The following is a 23594-nucleotide window of genomic DNA, read 5'->3' as shown; positions in this document are numbered from 1 at the left end:
AATGGAATATTTGTTGACTCCTCAAAATTGCATTTGCTATTCATAATATACATTTCATATATATTGTAACAGCCAATTTGTTTTAATACCAACAAAAATTGTAAATAGGAATTTTACTCTCACTTTAAATATTTATATACAAAAATTATTTTTATAGTAAAAATTCTAATCTCTCTCTTTTATTTTAAAGCTGTAGTTTCATAGTTTTTTTAAGCTAATAACAATTATAGCTTACTTGAGAAGCTACTTTGTGCAGTAACACTGAACTATATCAGAGAAGAAACTTATTGATGATAATCAGTGAAGCACAACAGGCAAGATGAAAATACAATTTTCTTTCATGTATTTTTATCAGCTGGCATCTTGCATATTTTCCTTGTCATTTCTTCCTATTAAAAATTCGTTACAAATTAAAAATTTACATTTAAACATATAATTTATAATAAAACATTTTACATAACATTAAGGTGACCAACTTTTTTACAATGAAAAGGAGGACACACACAAATTGAAGGAAAAAATATTGTAAATAAAAGAAACATTTTATTCATTGCAACAATAATACACTATAATAATCTCTACTGCATGCATATGTGCATGCTGTATTGTGTTTTGGTAAGAAGAAAACAAAGCTACTTGCATGCAGCGCACTCTCTCAAGGTCTCCTGTGCAGAGCACATGCGTTTCATAATTGCGTTTTGCTGCACTGTACCAAGCCTTGATGAACCGTCGTGTCAAATACAAACACATCACATCACATTACATGCAACAGATCGGCTTGGCATCAATCAAATATGGAGATTTACAGATTAGTCTTCAAATATCAAAAAGGAGGACATGTAGGTGGACACTTTTCAAGGGAGGACAGAACTTACAAAAAAAACATGGTTGGTCACCTTAATAACATATATAATTTATAAGCAAAATACACAAAGCTATTTACTAAGTCTAAAATAATTACACAAACACAAAACTGAAATTTATTTTGTAATTTTTACAAATCTCATATTTATTGAAGGAAAATTTAGAGGAAAACCAAACAAAGCATAGTGAAAATTGTAATTGTAAAAATTTTAAACATATGTCATAATAATGTAAAATCAAATAAAGTATTTCAGAAAACTAAAAGAAAAATAAGAAGTAAGTATTTTATTTATCATGAATTTCTGAAGACCATGTTGGAAAATTAATTATTAACAACAACAAAAAAGTATCAACACAAAGCATATTATTAGACAAAACATTTTTCATAAAATTCTTTATTATGAAAGCCAAATATTTTTTGGAAGATTCTTCAGATTTTTTTCTTGATTCTCAAGATAACAATTACATTTTGGTTAGTTTTTCTTTAGTCACATGTTTCTAGTTAAATTTATTTTTATGAAAAAAAATTCACTTGCTCTGAAATATGACAGTACATTCAATTACATCATCATCATCTAACTTTAATTTTTATCTTACATTCAAATTTATTGAGTTAATTAAACAATTATGATTTATAATTCTCATGTGAACATAGATTATTAAGATAAACAAACATAACACCAGGCCATTACAACCGTGTGTCGACATCCTTTTTACCGAAATAGTACGTTAATGCTGTTCTGATTGGGACACAAGTGTGTCTCTTGATAACACCCTTGAAAATGCTATAAATTATGTACAATTTTGTAGGGGAGCATATGTCAGTTTTTCTTTGTTGTCGATACTAATATTTTCTTTTTTATAGGCAAGGTGCAATTCACTGTATTTTTTAAATAATTATTCTAGAAAACTGTGAAATTTTCATGTAGAAGAAAAGATTGTGGATGCCTGGCATATTTTGGCTAATTGTGAGCAGCTTAAAGTGTTATAGAAAAAATTTTTTAGTTACACTGTTTTTTCCAGGTCTTTTTTCCTTAAAATTTTATTGGAACCTTCTTTTCAATTTAAAGTATTTTGGTTTTCTAAAAAAGTCTGTTGATTTTTAGCATGCTCCACTATAGTGGTGAAGTGCTTATGTTAGGACTTTTTTTCCATCTGTCAGATTTCCACATGCATGCGCAATGACTTTGCTTTCGTTACCTAAGTGTTATGTTCTGTTCAATCCGTTTATTGCACATGTCCAAATGCATGTTTAATGACTTCACCTGTACAAACTCTTTTTAGTCTTTTATTTCTTCTTAGAATCGAAATAAGTCAATTGAAGTCTTTGTATAAATGATAACATTTCTTCACATTCAATTCTTTTATTTCATATATTAAGCTTCAACTGGATTATTGTAAATTAAAGACAAAAAAACCTATTCCAGCAAATATTTTTAATTTTATCTAATGCTTTCAACTATCTGTGTAGCCATTGCCAGGATCAAACACTTTGAATAGAATTCTTTAACGTTTAAATATTATGTTCTAAACCATTAGTTTAGAATGTAATATTTGAACTTTTACACCTATAAACCACATCTCTTACTGTATATTCAGTGAAAAATTCTTCTGAATAACTACTTGATTCCGAGAATTTATAAAATTTATTTTAAACGAAATTAGTATTTGATTCACTTTTGTGGAGCGTGCTATCAGATCGGCTTGACTAATCTTGTTTGTTTTATGAAGTGTGATTCTTCGGCTTTAAATTTGGTTTCATTCCTGATTTAGTTTGAGAGCATCTATCAGTTTTTATCTGTCATCAATACTAATATTTTCTTTTTGTAGGTAAGAAATTTTGGTATTTATATTAATAGTTAAAATATCATTATTAGAATTATTTTATTGTATTGTTATTTTCTTGTTAAATGACAGATGCTCCCAAATTTAAATTTAAGTTACTTTTAATATAATCTAAAATGATTGCATATTTTTGTCTTTGTAAGTTTACGTTTAATGTAATTAAGTGTTTTGTTTTTGGGGAGTCTATTTAGCACCTCGTGTCATGGAATGTATCCAGTATGCATAAATAAATAAAATGTACAATTTTGTAATCATTCCGTGAACAGATTATTTAGAAATGGCTTGATAACAGGAAATTTAAGGCCACAGAAGAATTTGAAAAAAATCAGGTATTAAACTCATTAACTCAGAACCAATTCTAATCAGGATTTTTTTTACCCCTTAAACTTCAACTTAACAATGTAATAAAAATTGATTTTAATAATACTACATAACCAAGAAAACATAGAAATTGCAAGAAAAAATAAAACTAAACAAAATTTCTACAGTTGATATAATAAACTTACTAATGGTTCAAATTCTTTTTCACCAACTAGATCGAATTCAGTCACAAAATAATAAAAATGTTTATAACATGTATTAACATGCGCTTCCTGTAAAAAAAATCAAAAATGAAAATAGTCAATGAATGCATTATACAAAACTAATATCAATTACAATTAATGGTGTAAAAGTTTAATTTAAAAAATTGTACATAACTATTTTATAATATTTAAAAAAGAAAAATTTGATAGATTTAATAACTCACAGCTCCAATTGCAACCAGCCTCTCAAAATGATGGATGTAGACATGAACAAAGACTCTAAATAACCTTGTCAAAATTTTTTTACATGTAGGAAGGAAGGTTTTCGGAAATGGCACATCTAAATTCAGTATTCAAATTAAGATATGTAGCAATTATTAAACAAATAATGAATTATTAAGAATATTATTAAATAATATGTGAAGTTATTAATAAATGAAATTAATAAAACATGTGTAATTCATTTCTATATGTTTAAACAACTCCAACCATATGCTAATTATTGTAACTAATTAGCATATGGTTGGAGTTGTTTAAACATTGTAGCTAATTATTGTAATAGTTACAATGTTTAAATTAAATATTATAACTAAAATCAAAACTATATAACTAAACCAAAAATATATATATTTTTGGTTTAATTATAATATTTGATTTATTCATAACCTTCATTTGATGGTGGAAATAAATCATTTTAAACTCCTTACTAAATGGGTTAATTTCTATTGGAAAAATTGTAAATCTTTAAGAAACGTCAATGATATCTTAGAAAAAATGAAGCTGGACTCAATTGTAGTGAACAATAACTGAAGTATAGGTTGAGAATCCTCTATCCAAAATTCCAAAAATCTCTGAAATCTGAAAGATTTTTGAGTGTTGACATGGTGTGTCACAAATAGAAAATACATATACAGTTGAATCCGCATAAGTTGACACCCGGATAACTCGACACCGTCGGTTAAGTAGTCACTTTTCTGTGGTCCCAGCTGACTTACATAGGCATTAATGTTAAAAAACTCCGGTTTACTCAACACTGTTTAACTCGTCACCACTGGATAAGTCAACATACTTTTGCTGTCCCACACTCTGATAAGTCGTCACCCCCTCCTGAAAAAATGAATTCACTCCACACGTGTGGTGCAAACTCATTTTTTTTTTTTTTTGAGGAGGGGGACTCGATTTATTTATTAATATATATATATATATATATATATTAATAAAAATGCCTTAACATTTTATGTATTTTTATGTATAAAATAATAACAGATGAGCAAAAAGAAAATATACAATCTAATCTACATCAATGTCACGCCAGAATCCAATTTTGCATTTTCTCATGCCAGGAGCATTAAGAATCCTTAGACGTTACTTGTCAACAATTGATAATTGCGAAGATGATGTTTTCAAGGCATTCGTGATCGTTGAAAAAGAAAGTCGAGACAGTTAAGTGCTCAAAACACGACACTAAACAAATTTTTCAGTTTTTCATCTACAGAGTAATTGTAAATGGAGGACACAATGTATTGTAAGCCTATACTACTGTATAATGCATTACTGCATTTTATTAATTGTACCATTGTGGTTTTATTTCCAACTTCGCTTTAGTTGTCACATCGGATAACTCGACGCATTTCCACTTCCCTTGGGGTGTCGACTTATGCGGAGTCGATGTATATGTGGTGTGTAATATATTATAATATATATATATATAATATATATATGCCTTTCTGTATTTTTCTGGTGTAGTTCAATCCCATTTTTAAAATATGTTTAACAGATACATTCAAAATTTAAATAAATAGGCATTCTTTTGAATATCTCTACATGAATATCTTTTTAAAATATTTTCATACATTTAAAATAGGTACATTTAAAAAAACATTCATATAAGAATGTGAAAATTTTTTGTTTTATCAAAAATTAATAACATTTCCTAAATAAATGACAAACAAATGTCAAATCAATTATCCCAAAGCTGTCCAATTTTATAGATGCAAATACAGAAATATACTAAATCTCACTAACTCGAACTAATAGGGAGTAAGGAAGGTCTGAGTTTACAAAATTCCAAGTTAGCAGAATATTTCCTCCAATGACTTGGAAAATGAGGTGGTGGATATACAGTATAATAATTTAATATAATTAGCTCTATACAGAAGTTTTATTGAGCTTTAATAGATTATACTGCTAAATTTATTATTACAGGAAAAGAGCTCAAAAAATTTCATGGTAGTACAGTATACAGCAGTGTTTCTCAAACTTTTTGGTCTGCGACCCCCTTTTGCACTTAAAAATTTCAAAGGACCCCCGAAGAATGAGTATGTGTAGAAAAACATCCCGGAGGAAGGGGGGTTAATTTAAATTCAGGACGAGTTAATTTCTTTTGTTTAATTAATCTATTCCATGTTGAAATTTCTCTCCGTTGCGTGTCGCTTTACGTTGAATTTTTGTCAATGTTAAGACTAACGAAATTTAAAAAAAAATTATTTCTTTATTTTTCACAAACAAAATAAATATATTGAAAAATATAAAAACAAAACACATTATATTTCGGAAGTTTATCTAGTCTCAAAATGTTACAATTCAGCACAACACAATCCTCTGAAAAACAAGCATAACTTACCATTCACGATGGGAAAAAAGTCTCGTTCAAATACTGGCGCATCCTTAAGTACCCTCTCATGGTCGCGCCAGGCTGCCAGCTAAAAACGCATATCAACTAAAATAATATCGGAGTATCCCAAGACATAGCCAAATATTGCAGTGCCACAGCACTAGCGGAAATTCAAATTTGCCGACTGAAACGCTTTCGGTTGATCGGTTTTCGGATAATCGACGCTCTACCTAAGTCGACTTGCCTACAGACGCAACGCTGCTAGCGAACATCGTTCCAAATGATAACGCTGTTCTATCATAGTTTAGGTGAAGAGTGGAACTCGGGGGATTCCCCAATAGCGCACAAATTTATGAATATTATATTTAGGCTCGTATTTAAATATTTATATTGTTTTTATTATTTATATGTGCAATTTATTTAAGTAAAAATTATTTTATATATTTTTATTTTTACTATTTCTAAACATGAATCTATAGTAAATTTATAAAATATTTCAAAAAAAAAAAAAAAAAATGATTTGGCATCAATTTTTCAGCGACCCCCCCCCAAATATTTTTTGCGACCCCCACTTTGAGAATCACTGGTATACAGCAATATACAGTCTCTAGTAACTTGCTGACTACCGTAATATAATGCACAGTATCACAAAGACTTCTGGATATCAAAAATACTTGTTAATTATAATTTTTTAATGTCAAGAAATGTCAATACAAATACTATACATCTTTTTGAAAAAATTTGTCTTTATTATACAAAGTTCAAGTCAATAGGAATCTGAGTTAGCAGGGGTTTACTGTATTCCAAATCTGAAACACTTCTGGTTCCAAGCATTTTGGATAAAAAAATTCTCAACTTTATAAAATTAATGCTACATTAATTTACTTGATATGATTTTTTTGTAATTTTTTGTTTCCTAAAAGTAAGGAATTCAAAACAAGCAGTGAAAATTTATCAAGTTTTGGTAATCACATAGCAAGAAAAATAAAGGTATTGTTTTTTAAGTGTGTTTTAGATTAATATAAAGTGTAATTAGAAAGTATTTTGAAAAAAAAAAATAATAATAAACTTATATTCTTTATGAAATTTCTTTCATTATTTTTGTAAGATTACATAAAAGAAATTATATGTTTGTTATTTGAAAAAACAAAAAATTAAATTGTCAAAATTACTTACCAACTTTTGTGGGAAATATTTCTTCATTATTTATTTGTGTCTCAGTCCAATCCATTAATAAATTTATATATTGTGGTGCTGGAAATGGTGTGGGTTTTTTATATTTAATTCCGTCAGCCCATAAATATTCAAATCTAAAAGAGCATAAATTATTGTTTTTTAAATATAAAGTTACTTAAAAATAATTGAAAAATAAAAATCTTGACTATCAGAGATTGGTGACTATTATCTGCAAATACTAGAAAGTATTTGAGATCTTTGAATATTCCATTGATAAAAATTTGATTATTATGAATACCTCTAATATTGCACCATACATACAAACAGTATTTCTGCACCCAGGGTTGTCAGAAAGATAGAGTCAATTATCCCCAATGTGTCTGCAAAATTTTCTCAAATTACCAAATTTTATCAAAAAATTTTTCACAATATCAATATTACAGATACAATTTCAATAAAATTGTTGAATACACTTGATGTCAAATTAATACAATTAATAAATACACACTGTCTTTTGGCATTAATTTAGTTTAATCTGAATGTATGCCAATAGTTATATTTGTTGACAGTACTTGAGTACATTCAGAAATGTGAAAATACTTGCAACTTTTCATTGAAATGTTTTTTTAAAGAGTTATTTATTGAATTTCCACATAACGATTTGATCTATTTCATAATTTGAAAATACTCAAGATTCTTAACATTGTCTTGAAAGAAGGAAAAACATACATACTGTACTTTCACGAGTTTCGAACAGCCTAAGAAACAATTGTTTTCTATTACTGATGTCCCAGAAAATATTTTTCAACAGTTAAATGTAATGTTGAAAATTTATTTTTAATATTACTAAAAATATGTCACAGTTAAAAATACTTCTTACAGAAGTAAATATTTTGTAATAATTAACAGCAATTTATAATTTATTTTCAAATAAAAGTGTTTGTAATTTACTTTTATTTCTTTATCTATTACAACAAATCTCCCAGAACTACACAGGATTTAACTGATTTAACCTGTATTTTGATTACATAATTTTTCTATGTAATGATTTCAAATTCATAAATATATCAAAGTATCAAAATGGTTAAATAATATCGATACTTTTTTTTAGAATTCGTCAGAAAATATGCCTGTGTTAAAAGAAAATCAGTATTCACTAAAATCTAATATATTTTATTCAAATAATTATCCTTCTTTATTAACAAGCAGAAAATCAATAATACTGGTATTAAAATAATTTAAAAATTCAGAAAGTCTAGAAAAATTATCATTTTTCCATGTTTATTATTTTATTTCTATTTCATTTTCATGTTTAGAAATTAGTTCATTAATACAATTACAATAAGGAATGAGGTCTACTAATTATTACACTGGCATGCAAAACTCAAGCAACAATGTAATTTTTAAGCACACAGCCATGAAATTGTAGAAAAGGGCTTTTTGTGATTAGTACAATGAACACCCAAGTTCAGTAGAAAGATGATTCATATATAAATATCAGGAAGAAAACATCACAGGTGACATAAGGGCATGAAAAGCGCGTGCAATCAGCATGCACAGTACACGACTAATGGTGCCTTTTGTCCTTTTTATTGTAAAGACATTTGCTGCAAGTTCAAGTGTATCTGTACATGCAATATAACTAGAAGAAATCATCTGAATGACTTTACACCTGGTGGAATGATCAACAAGCTTGAGGGGGGAGTAGTGTGAAGAGTGTAGCCAAACAGTTTGGAATCAACAAAAGTGTCATTTCTTGAGCTTGGAAAGCCTTCCAAACCACAGGTACAGCTGTAAGAAAGGTTGGTGGTGGTTATCAAGAAAAGCAATGCCAATCGATTACTGATATATCCTCCTGCAGGTGAAAAGAGATCAATACCAGTCAGCAGGCAAGATTGCTCATCAGCTGTGTACAGCAAAGGGACATAAAGTGTCACAGTTTAATGTGGTCAGAAGCCTTAAGATGGCCTACTTGCCTGCTGTCCTGAATGCTGCATCCCATTGGCAGCACATTTAGACTGGTGTAAGGAACATAAAGACTGGACATCTCATCAATGGAGTCATGTCTTCTTTGCGGATGAGAGTTGTTTCAGTATTACAAGCAATTCTCAATGCCAGTTGATATGGAGAGAGGTAGGGACACAGTTTTATCCCACTAACGCCATGGAAAGAAACCATTATGGTGGTCCTGGGGTGCTCATTTGGGGAGGCATTATGATGAACTGGCCAACTGAACTCCAAATTTTCGACAGAAGTACTGTTACCAGAGATCACTATGTCAGCAAGTGATCCTGATTTAAATCCCATAGAGCATGTGTGGGATGCTTTGGGGAGACACCTTTCAGCATGATTATATCTGCTGCAGAACACCCAACTGAAACAGATACTCATTGAGGAATGGGCATTCTTATCTAAACACTGTTCGATAATCTAGTGTTGAGTATGGAGAGATGGTGCAAAGCAACCATTTCAGTTAAGGGAAGTCATATTCCTTAAGGGACATCTATTTGTTGTTCTCTCTCTTGGGCAGACAATCATTTGTACTAATGCTACTCTTTCAATAAAGCCTTTTTTTGTTTGATTCCATACTGCATGCATTCTAGTCATTTTTGTGCTAGTATGCTTCCTTCATCCTTTAAATTCAAAATACTGTCTCTGTATTCTGAATTTCATGTCTCCCAGGTGATTTCTTGCAGAGTTATGGCAAAAAATCAATCGTTGCTTAAGTTTAGCACACCAGTATATTATTAATTCTTTATTCTTATTTCAGTCACTATTTTCATGTCTTTAGTAAGTTTTATATATGGGATCACTATTATTAAATAAAATGTTTCTTAACCAAATCTTCAATTTGGTTAGGGAATATTTGTTTTTCATTAAAAACTAAGTAAAAACATCTATTAGAATTGCTGCTTAGTAGCAGCTTTAAGTTAATCCACATATTAAAAGTGAAATACAAAAAGAGAAAAAAAAATTCAAAATATAGCAAGTAGTTGAAGAAAGATAATTATATTTGTACCGTAATTATTTACAATTATCATTGTTGAGTTTTCCCTATAAACAGTAAAATCAATTCTACGAGATGGGAAATAAATGTTGGAAGTTGTAAATACAATCCAATTAGGGGATTATTATTAACTGAATTATATTTTGTTTACATCAATTAGCCTACAGAAGAATTGTTTTCAAGAACCAAACAACAATGTTAGTGAGGACTTGCTGTAATCTTAAATAATACAAGAAATAGGAGAAAATTTATGCTGGAAAAGGTTTATGATGCTTTATACTAGTGATAAAGTGTATTTTAAATATATAGTTTTTCTTTCTGAGCATAATGTAACAAGCACTCTTTTCTGTCTTTCAAAGAACTCATGACATTGAAAAGTAATTGATTTTCTGTATTCAAAAACAAAAAACATCACAATTACACAAAGTCAAGTTACAGCTTTTGCAGACAAAAATATACTATTACTAAAACACTGGCCTTGATCTAACATGATACAAAATGCATCATCAAGAGTGTTGAGTTTGGAAGGAGCATAGTGGGCATCCTAATGATCTCAGTCGGAATCACATTGACAGAACTATGTCAAACTACTGACTGATTAGATATGATTGCCATACAAGACAAGAGAAATCATAAATACAAGAACTACAGAAAGCACATTTTAAAGATAACATTTACTGTCAACACCAGTAAAAAATTCCACATCATGTATAGATTATACAATGTATCATATTGAGTTGCCAGCTTTTAGTGCAAACAGATTAGATTGATCAACATAACCAAATAGCTAATATAATACATCAAACAAACACACAAACACCCAGCAACCACACAACATCCATTTTTTACAAATTCTATTACTGTTTGAAGTGTGTATACACACTTCAAACAGTAATACAAAACAACAAACACAAAATATGCTAGGCTAATCCAACAATCACAGATAAAACAATCCATCACAACAGATCAGATATCATGGTTTATTGACAAACAAAGCAAAATCACATACATCATAGACATAGCTGTTCCAAATAACCACAATATACACCAAAAAAATTTGTAAATTCTCAGAACTTGCCTACAAAATAAAGCATTTGTGGAGAAGGGTTAAGCTATTTATTGTACCAGTAGCCCTTTGCATGGATGTCATACCACATACACTAAACAAAAATTTAAAAACATTAGGATTTAACAATGGCACATATTGATACATCACATTATAAAAAGCTGCTATATTAGATCTCAATACATTAATCTTGCATCAATATTGTTGTGAAACAGAAAAAACCCATTGCAGTTTGCATACTGTGTGACTTCAGAGATCTTATTCAATGCATCTGGAATGCACTTGGAATAGTGTCTACAACAAGTGGAATATACACAACATAGAAAATTCTTAAATAACATGTACACAAACATAAACAACACAAATAACAGCTTTTTCTATAACTATTCTTGATGCTGGTATGGCACAGTACCATGCATTAATGTTAACTGGATAGGATACATTCCACCAACATCATAATAATAATAATATTATCTTTTAGAATACCAGTTAATGAATTAAAATGAATAGAAATATTTGATTTAATTATTTCAAAAAATTATAAAATTTATTTCACAAAACTAAACTTACTTAGATCCTCCTGACATTGTTGGACATGATTTTTCTGTACAGTGATCAGTTACACAGCCATAAATCAAATTTATACGATTGAAGAAGTCAACCACTATAAAAAATAATAATAGTAATTATATTTCAAAAATAAATTCTCAGTTACATATATATATGTATAACGTGTGTGTGTAGAAAATTTTATGGAAAGTACAGTAGAGCATTGATTATTCGAAACAATTCGGGACTGAAGTTGTTCGGATAACTGATCGTTTACAAAACGAAAGGAACACTTTTGATTAACTGATGTTTTGGTTGATCAGTATTCGGATAATCGATGCTCTACTGTATATTATTAATGAAAGGTAACAAATTTTAACAATAAAATTTACTTGAAATTTTTATTTGCTATTTTCATTTTTCACATATGTCAACACGCCAAGAGAAGTGTGTTTATTAAATCTATTTTTTGTAAAGTGTATTATTTTTATATTATTTAATTAAAAAAAATGATGTTAAATTATATATTAGATAGATAGATATCTTTATTTGGCGTAGAAGGCTTTCGCCTGTTACAGGGGCGTTTTGTTTCAACGCATATTTATACACATATAATAGCATCTCAATAACATTGATATTTTCTACTTACTAATCTATAGAATTTCATTAGTATTTGTCACAATTATGATTCAGTAGATTGTTTAACTTAATTATATAACATATTAATCATTTATCAAACATCTTTTAACTCTATATATTATTTCTTTACTATACTGCTCCATATCATTTGTATCATCCAAAAACAGTTTAATAGAAAAATCATTTTTATTTACTAACTTTGATAACTGCATTATCCAACTTCGCCTTAAATCCATTTCCCTTGATATGCGATGTAGTGAAAACAGTAGTTTTGTTGTTATATCTTCTGCCTTAATAATTTTTTGTAGAAACATCAAATATCTTTTTATTGGTATAGTATTTAATCTGAGTCTATTTGTTTCTAATCTTAAGGCGCTGCCCGGAATATTGTATTCTAACTGAAATATCTTGCGAGTAGGTAATTTCTGTATTTTTTCAAATTCATTAAATTTATCCATGTTTCAAATTGGGACTACATACTCCATTGAATTCATCACAATCAAATTAAAAAGTTGAACAAGTGTACCTAAGTTCTTTAGTTTAGCCTTGCAGAATGAACCTATTGACTTACCTATTACAATTTTTGCGTTGTTTAGTGTATTTTTATAATGTTTCTCAAACGAGAGGTTAGGTGTATACATTAATTCTAAGAATTTATTTTTCTTGACTATTTTAACGCCCCACGGGCGATCAAACCTCTTTTTGTGGTGAGCATTACTAATTATTACGCTACTACTATTACGTTAAATTATATATTAATAGTTCTATTTTAAGTTTATTTGTTTAACTAAACAACACTATGGCCATTGGTCTTTTTCAAGTGTAAAAAAAAAAAAAATAAAAAATAAAATACATATGCAGTGGACCTTCGTTATAGCGCTGCTCACTATACCGCACACTTGGTTATAGCGCGATGCAATTAGCTCAAACACGTTTATACAGGTCCATGCGGCATTAGCGAGTAGCGGATTTTATTGTTACTGCATATTGAGTAATTGTGTATGTATTGAGTTTCTGCATGTATTTTGAATAGTGTTTAATTATTGTATGCATGTGAGTAAAAGAAAAGCTTACAGTGCAAAAGAAAAGCTTGACTTTATTGCTAAAGTAAAGAGGTGAACCGCGTTACACCGCACCGCTCGGTATAATGCGGTTCACCTTATAATGTGGGTGTTGTTTCCCGCCCGACATGCACGTTATATCGGGGGTCAACTGTATATAAAAAAAAAGTTTATCTACATCATCAATATTTTTAGTATTGAATTAGCAGCCTTTGATTCAAATTTGAGTATTGATGACATGTACCAGTTACACATACTTATGCCCAGTTGTTTATGAGTCTGTGGTATATAATTTTTATCACAATCACTTTTGCTATAAATACAATAAACAATAATAAAAAATGTATTTCAATTCAAATTACCTAAAGTGGAATTTTTAAATTCAAAATCAAATTTTATATTTCAACTGGATTCTCTAATAATAATATTAGTAATTTCAAATAATTAATTTCAGGATAAATGTTTTATTTTGCAGTTATTGAGAAGACTATTCTTTTCTATAATTCATGCTATATTTTATAGGAAACATCTTCAGTATTTAATATAATATAGGAAGAGATCTGTATATCTTGATTTTTCAGGATTCAATAAGCTGTGAATCTATCAAGACTAAAAGCAGATAAATCTCAAATCTGTATATCAAAAGATTTGAATATCCACCAAAATTGGCTTCAAGATTATGGCAATAATTTCAGAAGAATTGTAGTGTCAAGACAACTTGAATAAGATTGCACGAGAATTTCAAAAACATTGCTACCTTGTATTAATATTGAAAATTTGCCAAAAGCACATAGTTGTTCTAGAATTGTTTGTAGTCTCAATGCGTGAATAGAGTGTATGGTTCTTTTCTGTAGCTAGACAACTGTTTTAAAACAAATATATCAAAAGTTTAAACATAATGATGTTTATGTAAGAAATTAATTTTTATCTATTTTTCAACTTTTTTATAGGTAGAATTTATTTGAAATAGTGCAAACTATTATTCTTGGAGCTTAAACTAATGTATCAGGGAAAAATTTTATATTTGGATATTATATTAATTGGAAACAAAATTGAAATTATAAGCATTCTAAAAACAATGAAGATTACTTTTTGGAAAAAAAAATATTTGATTTGCTTCTAAATATAATTAATGCAAAAGTAAAAATAAAGCATTTAAATAATTGTTTAGACTTTCTAATAATCATTTTCATTAATATAAATGAATAAGGATCTAAAGAAGTGGTTCTGATACTGTGGTCTTTAGACCCTAGGTTCACAAGTTACTTGTAGGAAAGTCTGCAAGTATTTAACAAGTATCCACCAGAGGAGATATTTGTTAAATAATAAAATAGGTGTTTTTAGAAATACTTATTATTTAACCAATATTTGAAAATATTTAAAGCTATACTAAGGTTTAAATAAAAATAATATTAATAATAAAAAGTTCTATTAAGTATTTTGAATTTTTCAAATTTTAGAATTTGACAATCTTGTCCAATACTAATAATTGCCATCTTTTTAATCATTGTTATTTATATCTAAATTAGCCATGCTATAATTTTTTTCTATTTAATCACTTACCATGTACAGCTAGCCAATCATTTAAATTTTCACCTGGAGGAAGTTTAACAACATCACGAAGATTAATTCCTGAATTAAGTGATGCTTGTGCTTGTTTATGCAAAGAGTAACGTAATGTACCCGGCTCAAATTTCTTCTTTGGTCGAAAAGTCTGTTCACAAAATTAAATTTATAAACATAAAAAATTTTGATTATTCTCCTCAAATAAAGGACTCCATACAAACATTATGGATTTTTGGCCTTCTGAAATGACAAATGACTGAAATTTTATATGTTACATAGTATGTTATACTTCTTGTCTGATTGAAAAGTCTCAATGGGCATGGAGCTTGAAAATGGCTATTTTTTTGCTGGAGTTGTTCAAATATATTGAAGATGTAAACACAAAGTGTTAATAAGTCTCTCCCTGACCAATTATTTCAAAAAGTAATAGTGCAATCACTGAATGAAAAAATATGTACTACTGTATTCAGAAATATTTTATATGATCATGGAACAGGATATCAAACATGACAGGTAAATGCTTCACTGTACAACATGCAGATAGATAGCAGTGTATTAATGCATAACATGAATGCAATGTGGGAGTGTTGAAATATGTGGTTAGGTTAGCAATGATATGGATATGAAAATGTTCTGATTTAATAGAAACTATCAAAATGCCATTAAATAACCCAATCACCATATCACTGCTAACAAACCTAAGTGCACATTCAACCAATTCTGCATTGCATTTGTGTTATACAATGATGCACTGCTATTCCTGCATACTATGCAGTGATGCATTTTCCTGTGATATTTGATAGCCTGTTCTGGAACTCACTTGATATTTTAAAATGAATTAAAAAGACAATAGGATACATCTTTCATCTACAGTGATTAACCTATTACTTTTTGAATAATTGGCTAGGGGAACATTTCTTGTATTCACAATCTTGTATATATTTGTATATATACCACCTCCATTTTTGAATGACTCTAACAAAAAAAAAGCTTTGTGATTGAAAAGTCTTAATCAATTAACTCAGCCAGGACTTTTCAATCAGTTGATCAAGAACTAAACTTTCAGCCAATTTCATTAAGGTCAACCCATAAGGATTGTGCAGGATTCTTTAAACATTAGATTTTTAAATTTAAAGTACATTGAACTAGTTTAATTTATTTAAATTTTTACTAAGAAACTAATAGTATTCTTATTTAATAATGTTATATAATAATGCAATATTATATCACAGATTAAAATTAATTTTCCAAAACTTCATATTAACAGAGCAAAATTCGAATTCTATATTTACTTAAATAATACGTGCAGTTTTTTCCAAAATACCTTGACAGAAAGTTGGAATGCATCGTTTATCTGAAATGATTTAAGCTATTAGTCTATTAGCAGTTTCTCATCTTCAATTTGAATTAAACAATGTAAAGACACCTTACTTTCATTTAATTAGTACCGTAAGTTAATTCATTATAAAATACTTTACTACAAATTATTGATCAAGTGTTTTCTTTTTTAAAATCAGTATGTTAAAAAATGGTGTGTTATTCAGATTATTCAAGTATATACTTTTCCAATTTTATATATAAAATACTAGTAATTCATATATTTACTCAAATTTAGTATTTTGTTGCTTTTTACTATTTGATGAATATGTATTCACACTTTAACTTCTGCCATTGCAAAAAGAAAAAAAATTGCACTGAATACACCAATTCATTTTTTAAGAGATATGTTACTTATATATGTTAGGCGCAAAGACCAAAATCACTCATTGAGCAAGAAAAAAAAAGGACCGCAACGCACTGTGGCCAGTTGAAAATGTGGTATTTGTAAAAACGGCCATGACGTGTTCTAGTTAGGTTAGGTTAGGCTAGACTAGGTTACTCGGACAGCTTGAAATTGTTTCAAATGTTTTAGTTAGGGTACCTGATGTTGATCGAGGACATGCAGCTCCCAGAAACGTTTTAGCTGTTGTTATGAGCATTAATCCATCAGGTCTCTGTCGGTTAAGAAACAAGGGTCTTCTTGATCGACTTTATGCTCGTAATAAATTTACAATTTCTGAGAGTAGCTTTATTAACATTCAAGACGTACCCTCAGCTTCACACTTTGCTCAGCATCCATGTTAACATCTGGAAGCAAGCGAGGGTTTATAATGTGTCACTGTAAAAGATACTGCATTGATAAAAAAATGCAAATGTTGCTTAAAGAACATAAAATGCAATTCAAAATGTCACGATAATAGTTCTTGTAAAAATAAATAACTCTGAAACATTCTTGTTTCTCATAAAAAAGACTGATTTATTAATAAAAGTTCCCGACAAAGTAATTATTTTTAGTAAATTAGTTGTTAGAAAACGTTGACATATTGAGCACTGCAACAGATTTTCACAAATGATTACATGTTGAAAGTAACCAAGTAACCTAATCTAACCTAACCAGAATGTGTTGTGGTCAAATATCATGAAAGCCACAACACAGATTTAGCTTTGTGGTCATTTTGAATTAGCCACAACAGGTTGTGGTCGTTTTTTTCACTCAATGAGCGATTTCGGTCTTTAAACCTAACATATAGATAGATTAAAAACAAATAAATTTTTTTATTTCAAGCAATCTTTATGGAATTATATGCAATGACACAAAAGTGAATCATTGGCACAGACTCAAGAACATATATAAATAATGGTTTTTCATCATTTGGTACTATATGATTCTAGTTTACACAAGTTTTACAGTGCTTCGCTTGATTGAGAGTTTTGAAACATTTATAAAGCTTAATACTTTGCATCTGTCACTGACAGGTCATTTAAATTTTTGTGATATAATTGAAATATGAATAGTGAGATTCACATTTTTAGTAGTTTATATTTTTCACAAATAAACTTCAAATTCTGTCTTCTTCTCTTAATTTGTATTTTACTATTAAACACGAATTGTTGATTTCACTGTGATTAGGAATTCCTAATAATTTAATGAATTTCATTTAAATACAGTAGCCTCTTGTTAAATCATACATGTTTGGAGACAAACCAAATGAGCAATATATCAGATGGTACAATACAACTGATGCATGATCTATCTGTGTTTAATCTCCATGCAAACCTGCTTTTTTCTGAATTGTATTTCAAACAATGATAGTTTCAAGTTCAATGATTGAATGAAATAGAAATTTAGTGGCAACTTATTTTTTAAAAATTATTGGCTAAGTGCTTTTATATTTAGAAAAAAAATAAAACATTACGTATCCAAACAGGCAAGGAGCTACTGTACCAATTTTCATCATTTTAAATGTTATAATATATAAAAAGTTGTAAATACAAACCTTACAAAAACATTTAAATTACGAAAGTAAACCATTTACATCCAACAAGTATTTTAAAGAAACAAAATAAATATTCGATTAGCAATCTTCAGATTCTAAATTCTGTACAAAACTCAAAAAATCCTAGAACATTTTGAATTTTGTTTAGACTACCAAAATTAAAGACAGCCAAAAATTTTGTTTTTTTTAAACACTTACCGGACACAAAAATTACTTTCGTATTTCCTTTCTCGTCGGGATACCGGCTATATTCCAATTAGAAAATTCTTAGAAATTTTGTAATCCCGCGTCCGCAGGGGTATAGGAACGCTACCGATCCAAAACTACGGTTTAATTACATTTATTTTGATCGATTACTCACGCAACTAGATGCATTTTACGGCTTCTCGTCGGTAATTTGTATCAAAAATAATTAAACCGTAGTTTCAGATCGTCGAATTACCGGTAGCGTTCCCTTTGAAATTCCCGAGAATTTTCTAATTTACTTTCATAGTTTAACTATATCCAATTAAGATTAAAAAAATTATTATTGCCTTACTGTCCTTATTCAATTTATTATATATTTGTCAACATGGACATTAATCATTAACAGGACAATTATACTAGTGTTAAGCATTTACACAAGAATGATGAAATGTTTTTAGAGAAAACAGGTAGCTTAATAAAGAGAGTCTTTTTTTCTCTAAAAACATTTCATCATTCTTGTGTAAATGCTTAACACTAGTATAATTGTCCTGTTAATGATTAATGTCCATGTTGACAAATATATAATAAAAAGATTTTAAAAAATTGAAGTATGGATAAAAAACGTACATTAACAATTAAATTTCTCATAGTTTTCAAATGAAATCTCGATAGATAAAATCAAGGATGTATTCCATCTGTGGGTGTACGGGGACATCAGTTAAGCCGGGTAGGAGGGGTCGCTTACCCAAATTTGGGGAAGTAGCCCCTCGCTTCCCCCGAAAGTATGCCAACGGTTCTGTGAAATAGTGTTTCTCAAAAGTTAATTATAAATTGAAAACTAATAAAGTTGATAAATTATAAAACTTTTCACATAATATGTTATACATTAAAAAAATAATTAGATTGAGAATACAGGAAAGAGAACATCCTTTGAATGAAATCACACTTCTTCCTCTCTTTCTCTGTAAATAACATTAACAATAATGCAATTTAATTTTTTATTTAAAAAAAAAACTGGAAAGCATCCTTTAAAATTGAAGCATTTGTTTTTGTTTACAAATAACACAAGAGAAAAAATGATAAAAGTTTAATTAAATATATCTATTTAGTAGTCAATTAAACACAGAATGTATTACGTACGAAACGGATAAATTAAATAACACAAGAAGGAATTTATAATTACTTTTCCCTTTTGAAAGAAATCTACAAAACTTGCCATCTTCACACTTCCTCCACTTGCTCCAACTTCCGAATTCGGATCATCACTACCGGTACGTCGCCACCTATTGACGAATAAAACAACTAAAATATTGAATTTAATATTTGCTCTTTACAAACACCAAATTTCACGAATGAGAAATATTATATAAAGAAATTTTATATTTAAACATTAAACATTTGATTAATACTAGAAATGGTTGGCGAATATACTTATCATTTATTCACATATTTATATTAGTCTGTGTTATATTTTATTCGCGCGAATATTTCCACATTTATCGATTGTATTAGGTTTTTCAAATATAACCGAAAGAACCGAAATTCAGTCATTTTAACCGTAAAAATGATGGCTGGCTTTATTATCTCTCAAGGATGCCACCGCATTTTGTAGTGGCGCTAAACAATATGGCTACCAATCGAGGATCACGACTGCACGCATTATCCTCGATTCGTAGCCATTTTGTTTACATTTGGAAATCTTTTAAACTTTATATTAAACAATGGTTTAATATTGCTCTGTGCTCTAGTGCAAATATAAATAGGGCGAATATTATAATGAACCTTTCATTTTTAGAGATTTGAAGGGCTGGTTTAGTTGAGATTAACTAAATACCTACTTAATCTTTACTAAATCAGGCAAGTAGGTAGATATCTAAATAGCAAACCAACGCTTTGGATTAATAAACTATTTATGACCGTTTTCATTGTAGAAAGTAAAAATTGTTACATCCATTTGTGACGATCACCTAAGCATTCAAATGGAAGTTATCTAGGAGTTAAATGTACACATGTGCCAGTGAGCATGATTGACGATAAAATACCTAAAAGAAAGTCACATTTGTTACGAAATACATCCACTATATGTAAATACATTCGTGTCGAAGGCAAGAAAGTTACGTCGAAGTAATTTTAGCGACGAACGCTCTCAGCGCTTCGCAAAACCAAAATGCTCGAACATCACTGGCCCGTGCCAGGAAATCCGGAGGCTCGCAAGCAATTCTCACCTACAGACTCCCAAACCCTTTCTTCGATCTGGACTAAATTCCGCTTAGTTACTCTCTGTACCCTACGGGAAACACGAGACTACCATAAAATTTAGACCCTTCACTCCCTTCTGATTTCATCCCCCTATTCCCGAACTCTCAAACCTTTTGAGCGATCTGGACAAATTTTGCATAGTTACGCTACAAACCTCCAAAAGATATAAGCTACTTTGAAAATCAGATCCTCACTCCTCCAGATTTCATCCCTCACAAATTGCCTAAGTCTCTGACTGACTTGCATCACTCTCTGGCACCTGCGGGAAACATGCGCTATCTTATAACAACTCAACCCTCTTCTTCCCGGGCATAGATGGGCATTCTTTGGTAGTAATTCGATATAGAATTATATAAAGATATTCTATTCCTTTAAACACAGTCAAACTTTATTTCAACACAATAAAATAAAAATAAAGCACTAAATCTTTACATTTTTAAATAATTTTTGCTAACTGTAAGAGAAATCGCAATTTATACACAAAAATGCTTTCTTTTCGCCCCGTTTATGCATATTTTACAGACGAATGACGTAGCGATCTCTTCAACAATGCCCGTCTAACAATAAAACTAAACCATTCTTGGTTCGTTCATTGTTGCAAGCGAATGCGATTACTTTGTTCGTTTGGCGATTTTAAGAAAAGAATGTTTTCTTTCATTTTTAAGTAAGTTTAAATGACGATATTTTTAGCTTTAAAAGTCCCGTCTTCCGATGGCCACTATCTCCATCAGTGGTGGATTGGATTAAACCACTAAACACAAGTAATTAGTTAGCAGCTGTTCGACTGGGCGTTTCAAAATTCTTCTGGTTTCTAAAATATAACAGGAACCACTTTTTCATAGAAAGTATTCCGAGAGACGTTTTTTTTGGCAGATCACCGTGTTATTAGTTGTCTTAAATTCAATCAACCAAATCCGATGGAGCTCGTCCGTTTCGATTTATCCGAAACCATTTGTCTCTGATATTATAAATAAGATTCATCGGCATCTCTTTCTAATTATGAATAGTTTTAAATTATTTAAATAACTTTTAAAACAAATTTCTTATGCTTTAAATCCAATTTCTCATTTTACAAACGAAACTCCATAATTGACTTCATAAAAATACTCTTCTAAACTCCAGTTTAGATAAGTATTTTAGAAATTTTATTGATCCTTTTTCTTTTGGAATAGAATAAGCAATAAATTCTTTTATGATATTCATCAAATAGGATACCATAAAGTCTATTTACACACGCTACAAATTTATCATTAGCTGCTCCCTTTTAGCTACAACAACTGTCAGAAAACATCTAGTGAGGACAGCAATCGGGAGGAGTTTTGTGTTTACAGATAGGCTCAAGGAATAGCACATAAACATAAATACACATATGCAACTTATATAAATTTAACCAAATATTGATTTTGTGTGGGATAAGTATTGATTTATGAAATATGACCTTGCTGTTTTAAAATTATCATCCAATTTAAAATTTATTCATTGAAATAAAAGAAACTGTTTCTCGTCTTTCTGATAGGAAGAAGAGGTTTGAGAGTTGGAGGCTATTATGCCGTGGAACAAAAATTCACCCAATGAAAGGCGACAGCACTATAGACAATTCGGAAGAGTGCAGGATTGCAGATCTGCCACTGGTCTCATCAGGCGGTGGTGACATCATGACCCCTCCGCTAGATCGAAGCTCGAGTGCAAGCTTGGTGTCGCCTATAGCAGATAATATGTTTGACACAGATTCCCATAAATTGAATCTCACCGAAATGACAAAAATGCACGACATATTGCATTGGTGGGATATGCACAACACGTTGCAAACTGAATGCTTTCCAAATGTTCGGCCGTGCATTTCATTCTTAGGTGAATTGTGTGAAGAACCATGCATGGACAGCATGCACTTCTCAATATGGAAAACAACTTGGTTCTCTGAACAGCTGACGAATGACAAGGTTTTCATTCTACACCAGCCAGAGAATCCGGACGAGACGCCTGTAGAAAAGTTGAGGCGATTGACAAGGTTCCTGATGAAATTTTCCATCTACCGATTCCCTGAACAAAATCTAAATGAGACGATTGAACAAAAAATAAGTAGAATTCTCATCTCTGCTCAAAAGCAAGAGTTTCTTATTCCTTCTTCAAATGATACAATCGATAAATACACTTTGAGCACCACACGTTCAGTCGTGGTGGATAACAAAGCGAAGGAGGAGGAGGTGAAGAAAAAAGAGGAAAAAAAGTCTAAATCGCGACGTTGGTGGAATGTATTTTACTGGAGTCGTGATTAAGTTTCTATAGCAGCTCTTCTCTTCCCAGACAGATTTGTACCGAATTTCAATCTGAAATATGGTACTTAATTAATGCTTGAACTATTTATCGTATTATTACGAAAAGATCAGGATAGAATTTCAGTACTAACATCCGAAACTGTTGAGTGTTATTCTACCTCTCGATTCCGTAACGAATAGACACCATTTAACCACTGTTAAAAATGTCGTTTCTCACAGAAAAAAAAAATTAAAGTTAAAGAAAATTTCTCCGAATGCATCAAATCTTGTCAACACAATAGTAAAAGATAAACAAACCCTGTTAATGAAACCATGAGATTTTCACCAAATTCTGTAACGTTTCATCAAATTATCCAACGTCTCCAAAAAAGTTTGATCAAATCCTATAACACCTCCAAAACAGTTTCATCAAATCTTGCAACGCCTCCGTAACAGTTCTCAGCAAATCCGGTAATGCCTCGAAAACAGTCTCATCAAATCTTGCAACGCCTCCGTAACAGTTCTCAGCAAATCCGGTAATGCCTCCAAAACAGTTTCATCAAATCTTGCAACGCCTCCGTAACAGTTCTCAGCAAATCCGGTAATGCCTCCAAAACAGTTTCATCAAATCTTGCAACGCCTCCGTAACAGTTCTCAGCAAATCCG

The 23594-nt window shown here is 30.0% G+C and overlaps 1 protein-coding gene across 1 annotated transcript; it reads right to left on the bottom strand.

The window, feature by feature from the left end:
* Nucleotides 1-233: 233 nt before the first annotated feature.
* On the bottom strand, nucleotides 234-19769 carry LOC136977164 (MOB kinase activator-like 3). Its single transcript, XM_067272607.1, has 7 exons — nucleotides 19598-19769; nucleotides 14909-15059; nucleotides 11667-11760; nucleotides 7024-7157; nucleotides 3458-3573; nucleotides 3216-3302; nucleotides 234-389 (listed from the first exon to the last, which is right to left on the bottom strand). The coding sequence occupies exons 1-7, from the start codon at nucleotides 19631-19633 to the stop codon at nucleotides 339-341; spliced, it is 669 nt and encodes a 222-aa protein (XP_067128708.1). The 5' UTR covers nucleotides 19634-19769; the 3' UTR covers nucleotides 234-338.
* Nucleotides 19770-23594: the final 3825 nt, after the last annotated feature.

The sequence above is a fragment of the Centruroides vittatus genome, unplaced genomic scaffold, assembly GCF_030686945.1.
Source record: "Centruroides vittatus isolate TY-2023 unplaced genomic scaffold, ASM3068694v2 contig_452, whole genome shotgun sequence".
NCBI lineage: Eukaryota > Metazoa > Arthropoda > Arachnida > Scorpiones > Buthidae > Centruroides > Centruroides vittatus.
Note: the sequence above shows the minus strand (reverse complement) of the source record. Positions and strands in the feature narration are given on the sequence as shown.

Excerpts from the sequence above, each read along its gene's own strand:
- LOC136977164 (XM_067272607.1), bottom strand. The coding sequence starts at position 19,633 with ATGGCAAGTTTTGTAGATTTCTTTCAAAAGGGAAAA. Across the intron at positions 15,060-19,597 it reads ATTTCTTTCAAAAGGGAAAA|ACTTTTCGACCAAAGAAGAA; the intron begins GTAATTATAAAT and ends TTTTGTGAACAG. Across the intron at positions 3,574-7,023 it reads AATATTTCCCACAAAAGTTG|ATGTGCCATTTCCGAAAACC; the intron begins GTAAGTAATTTT and ends TACTGAATTTAG.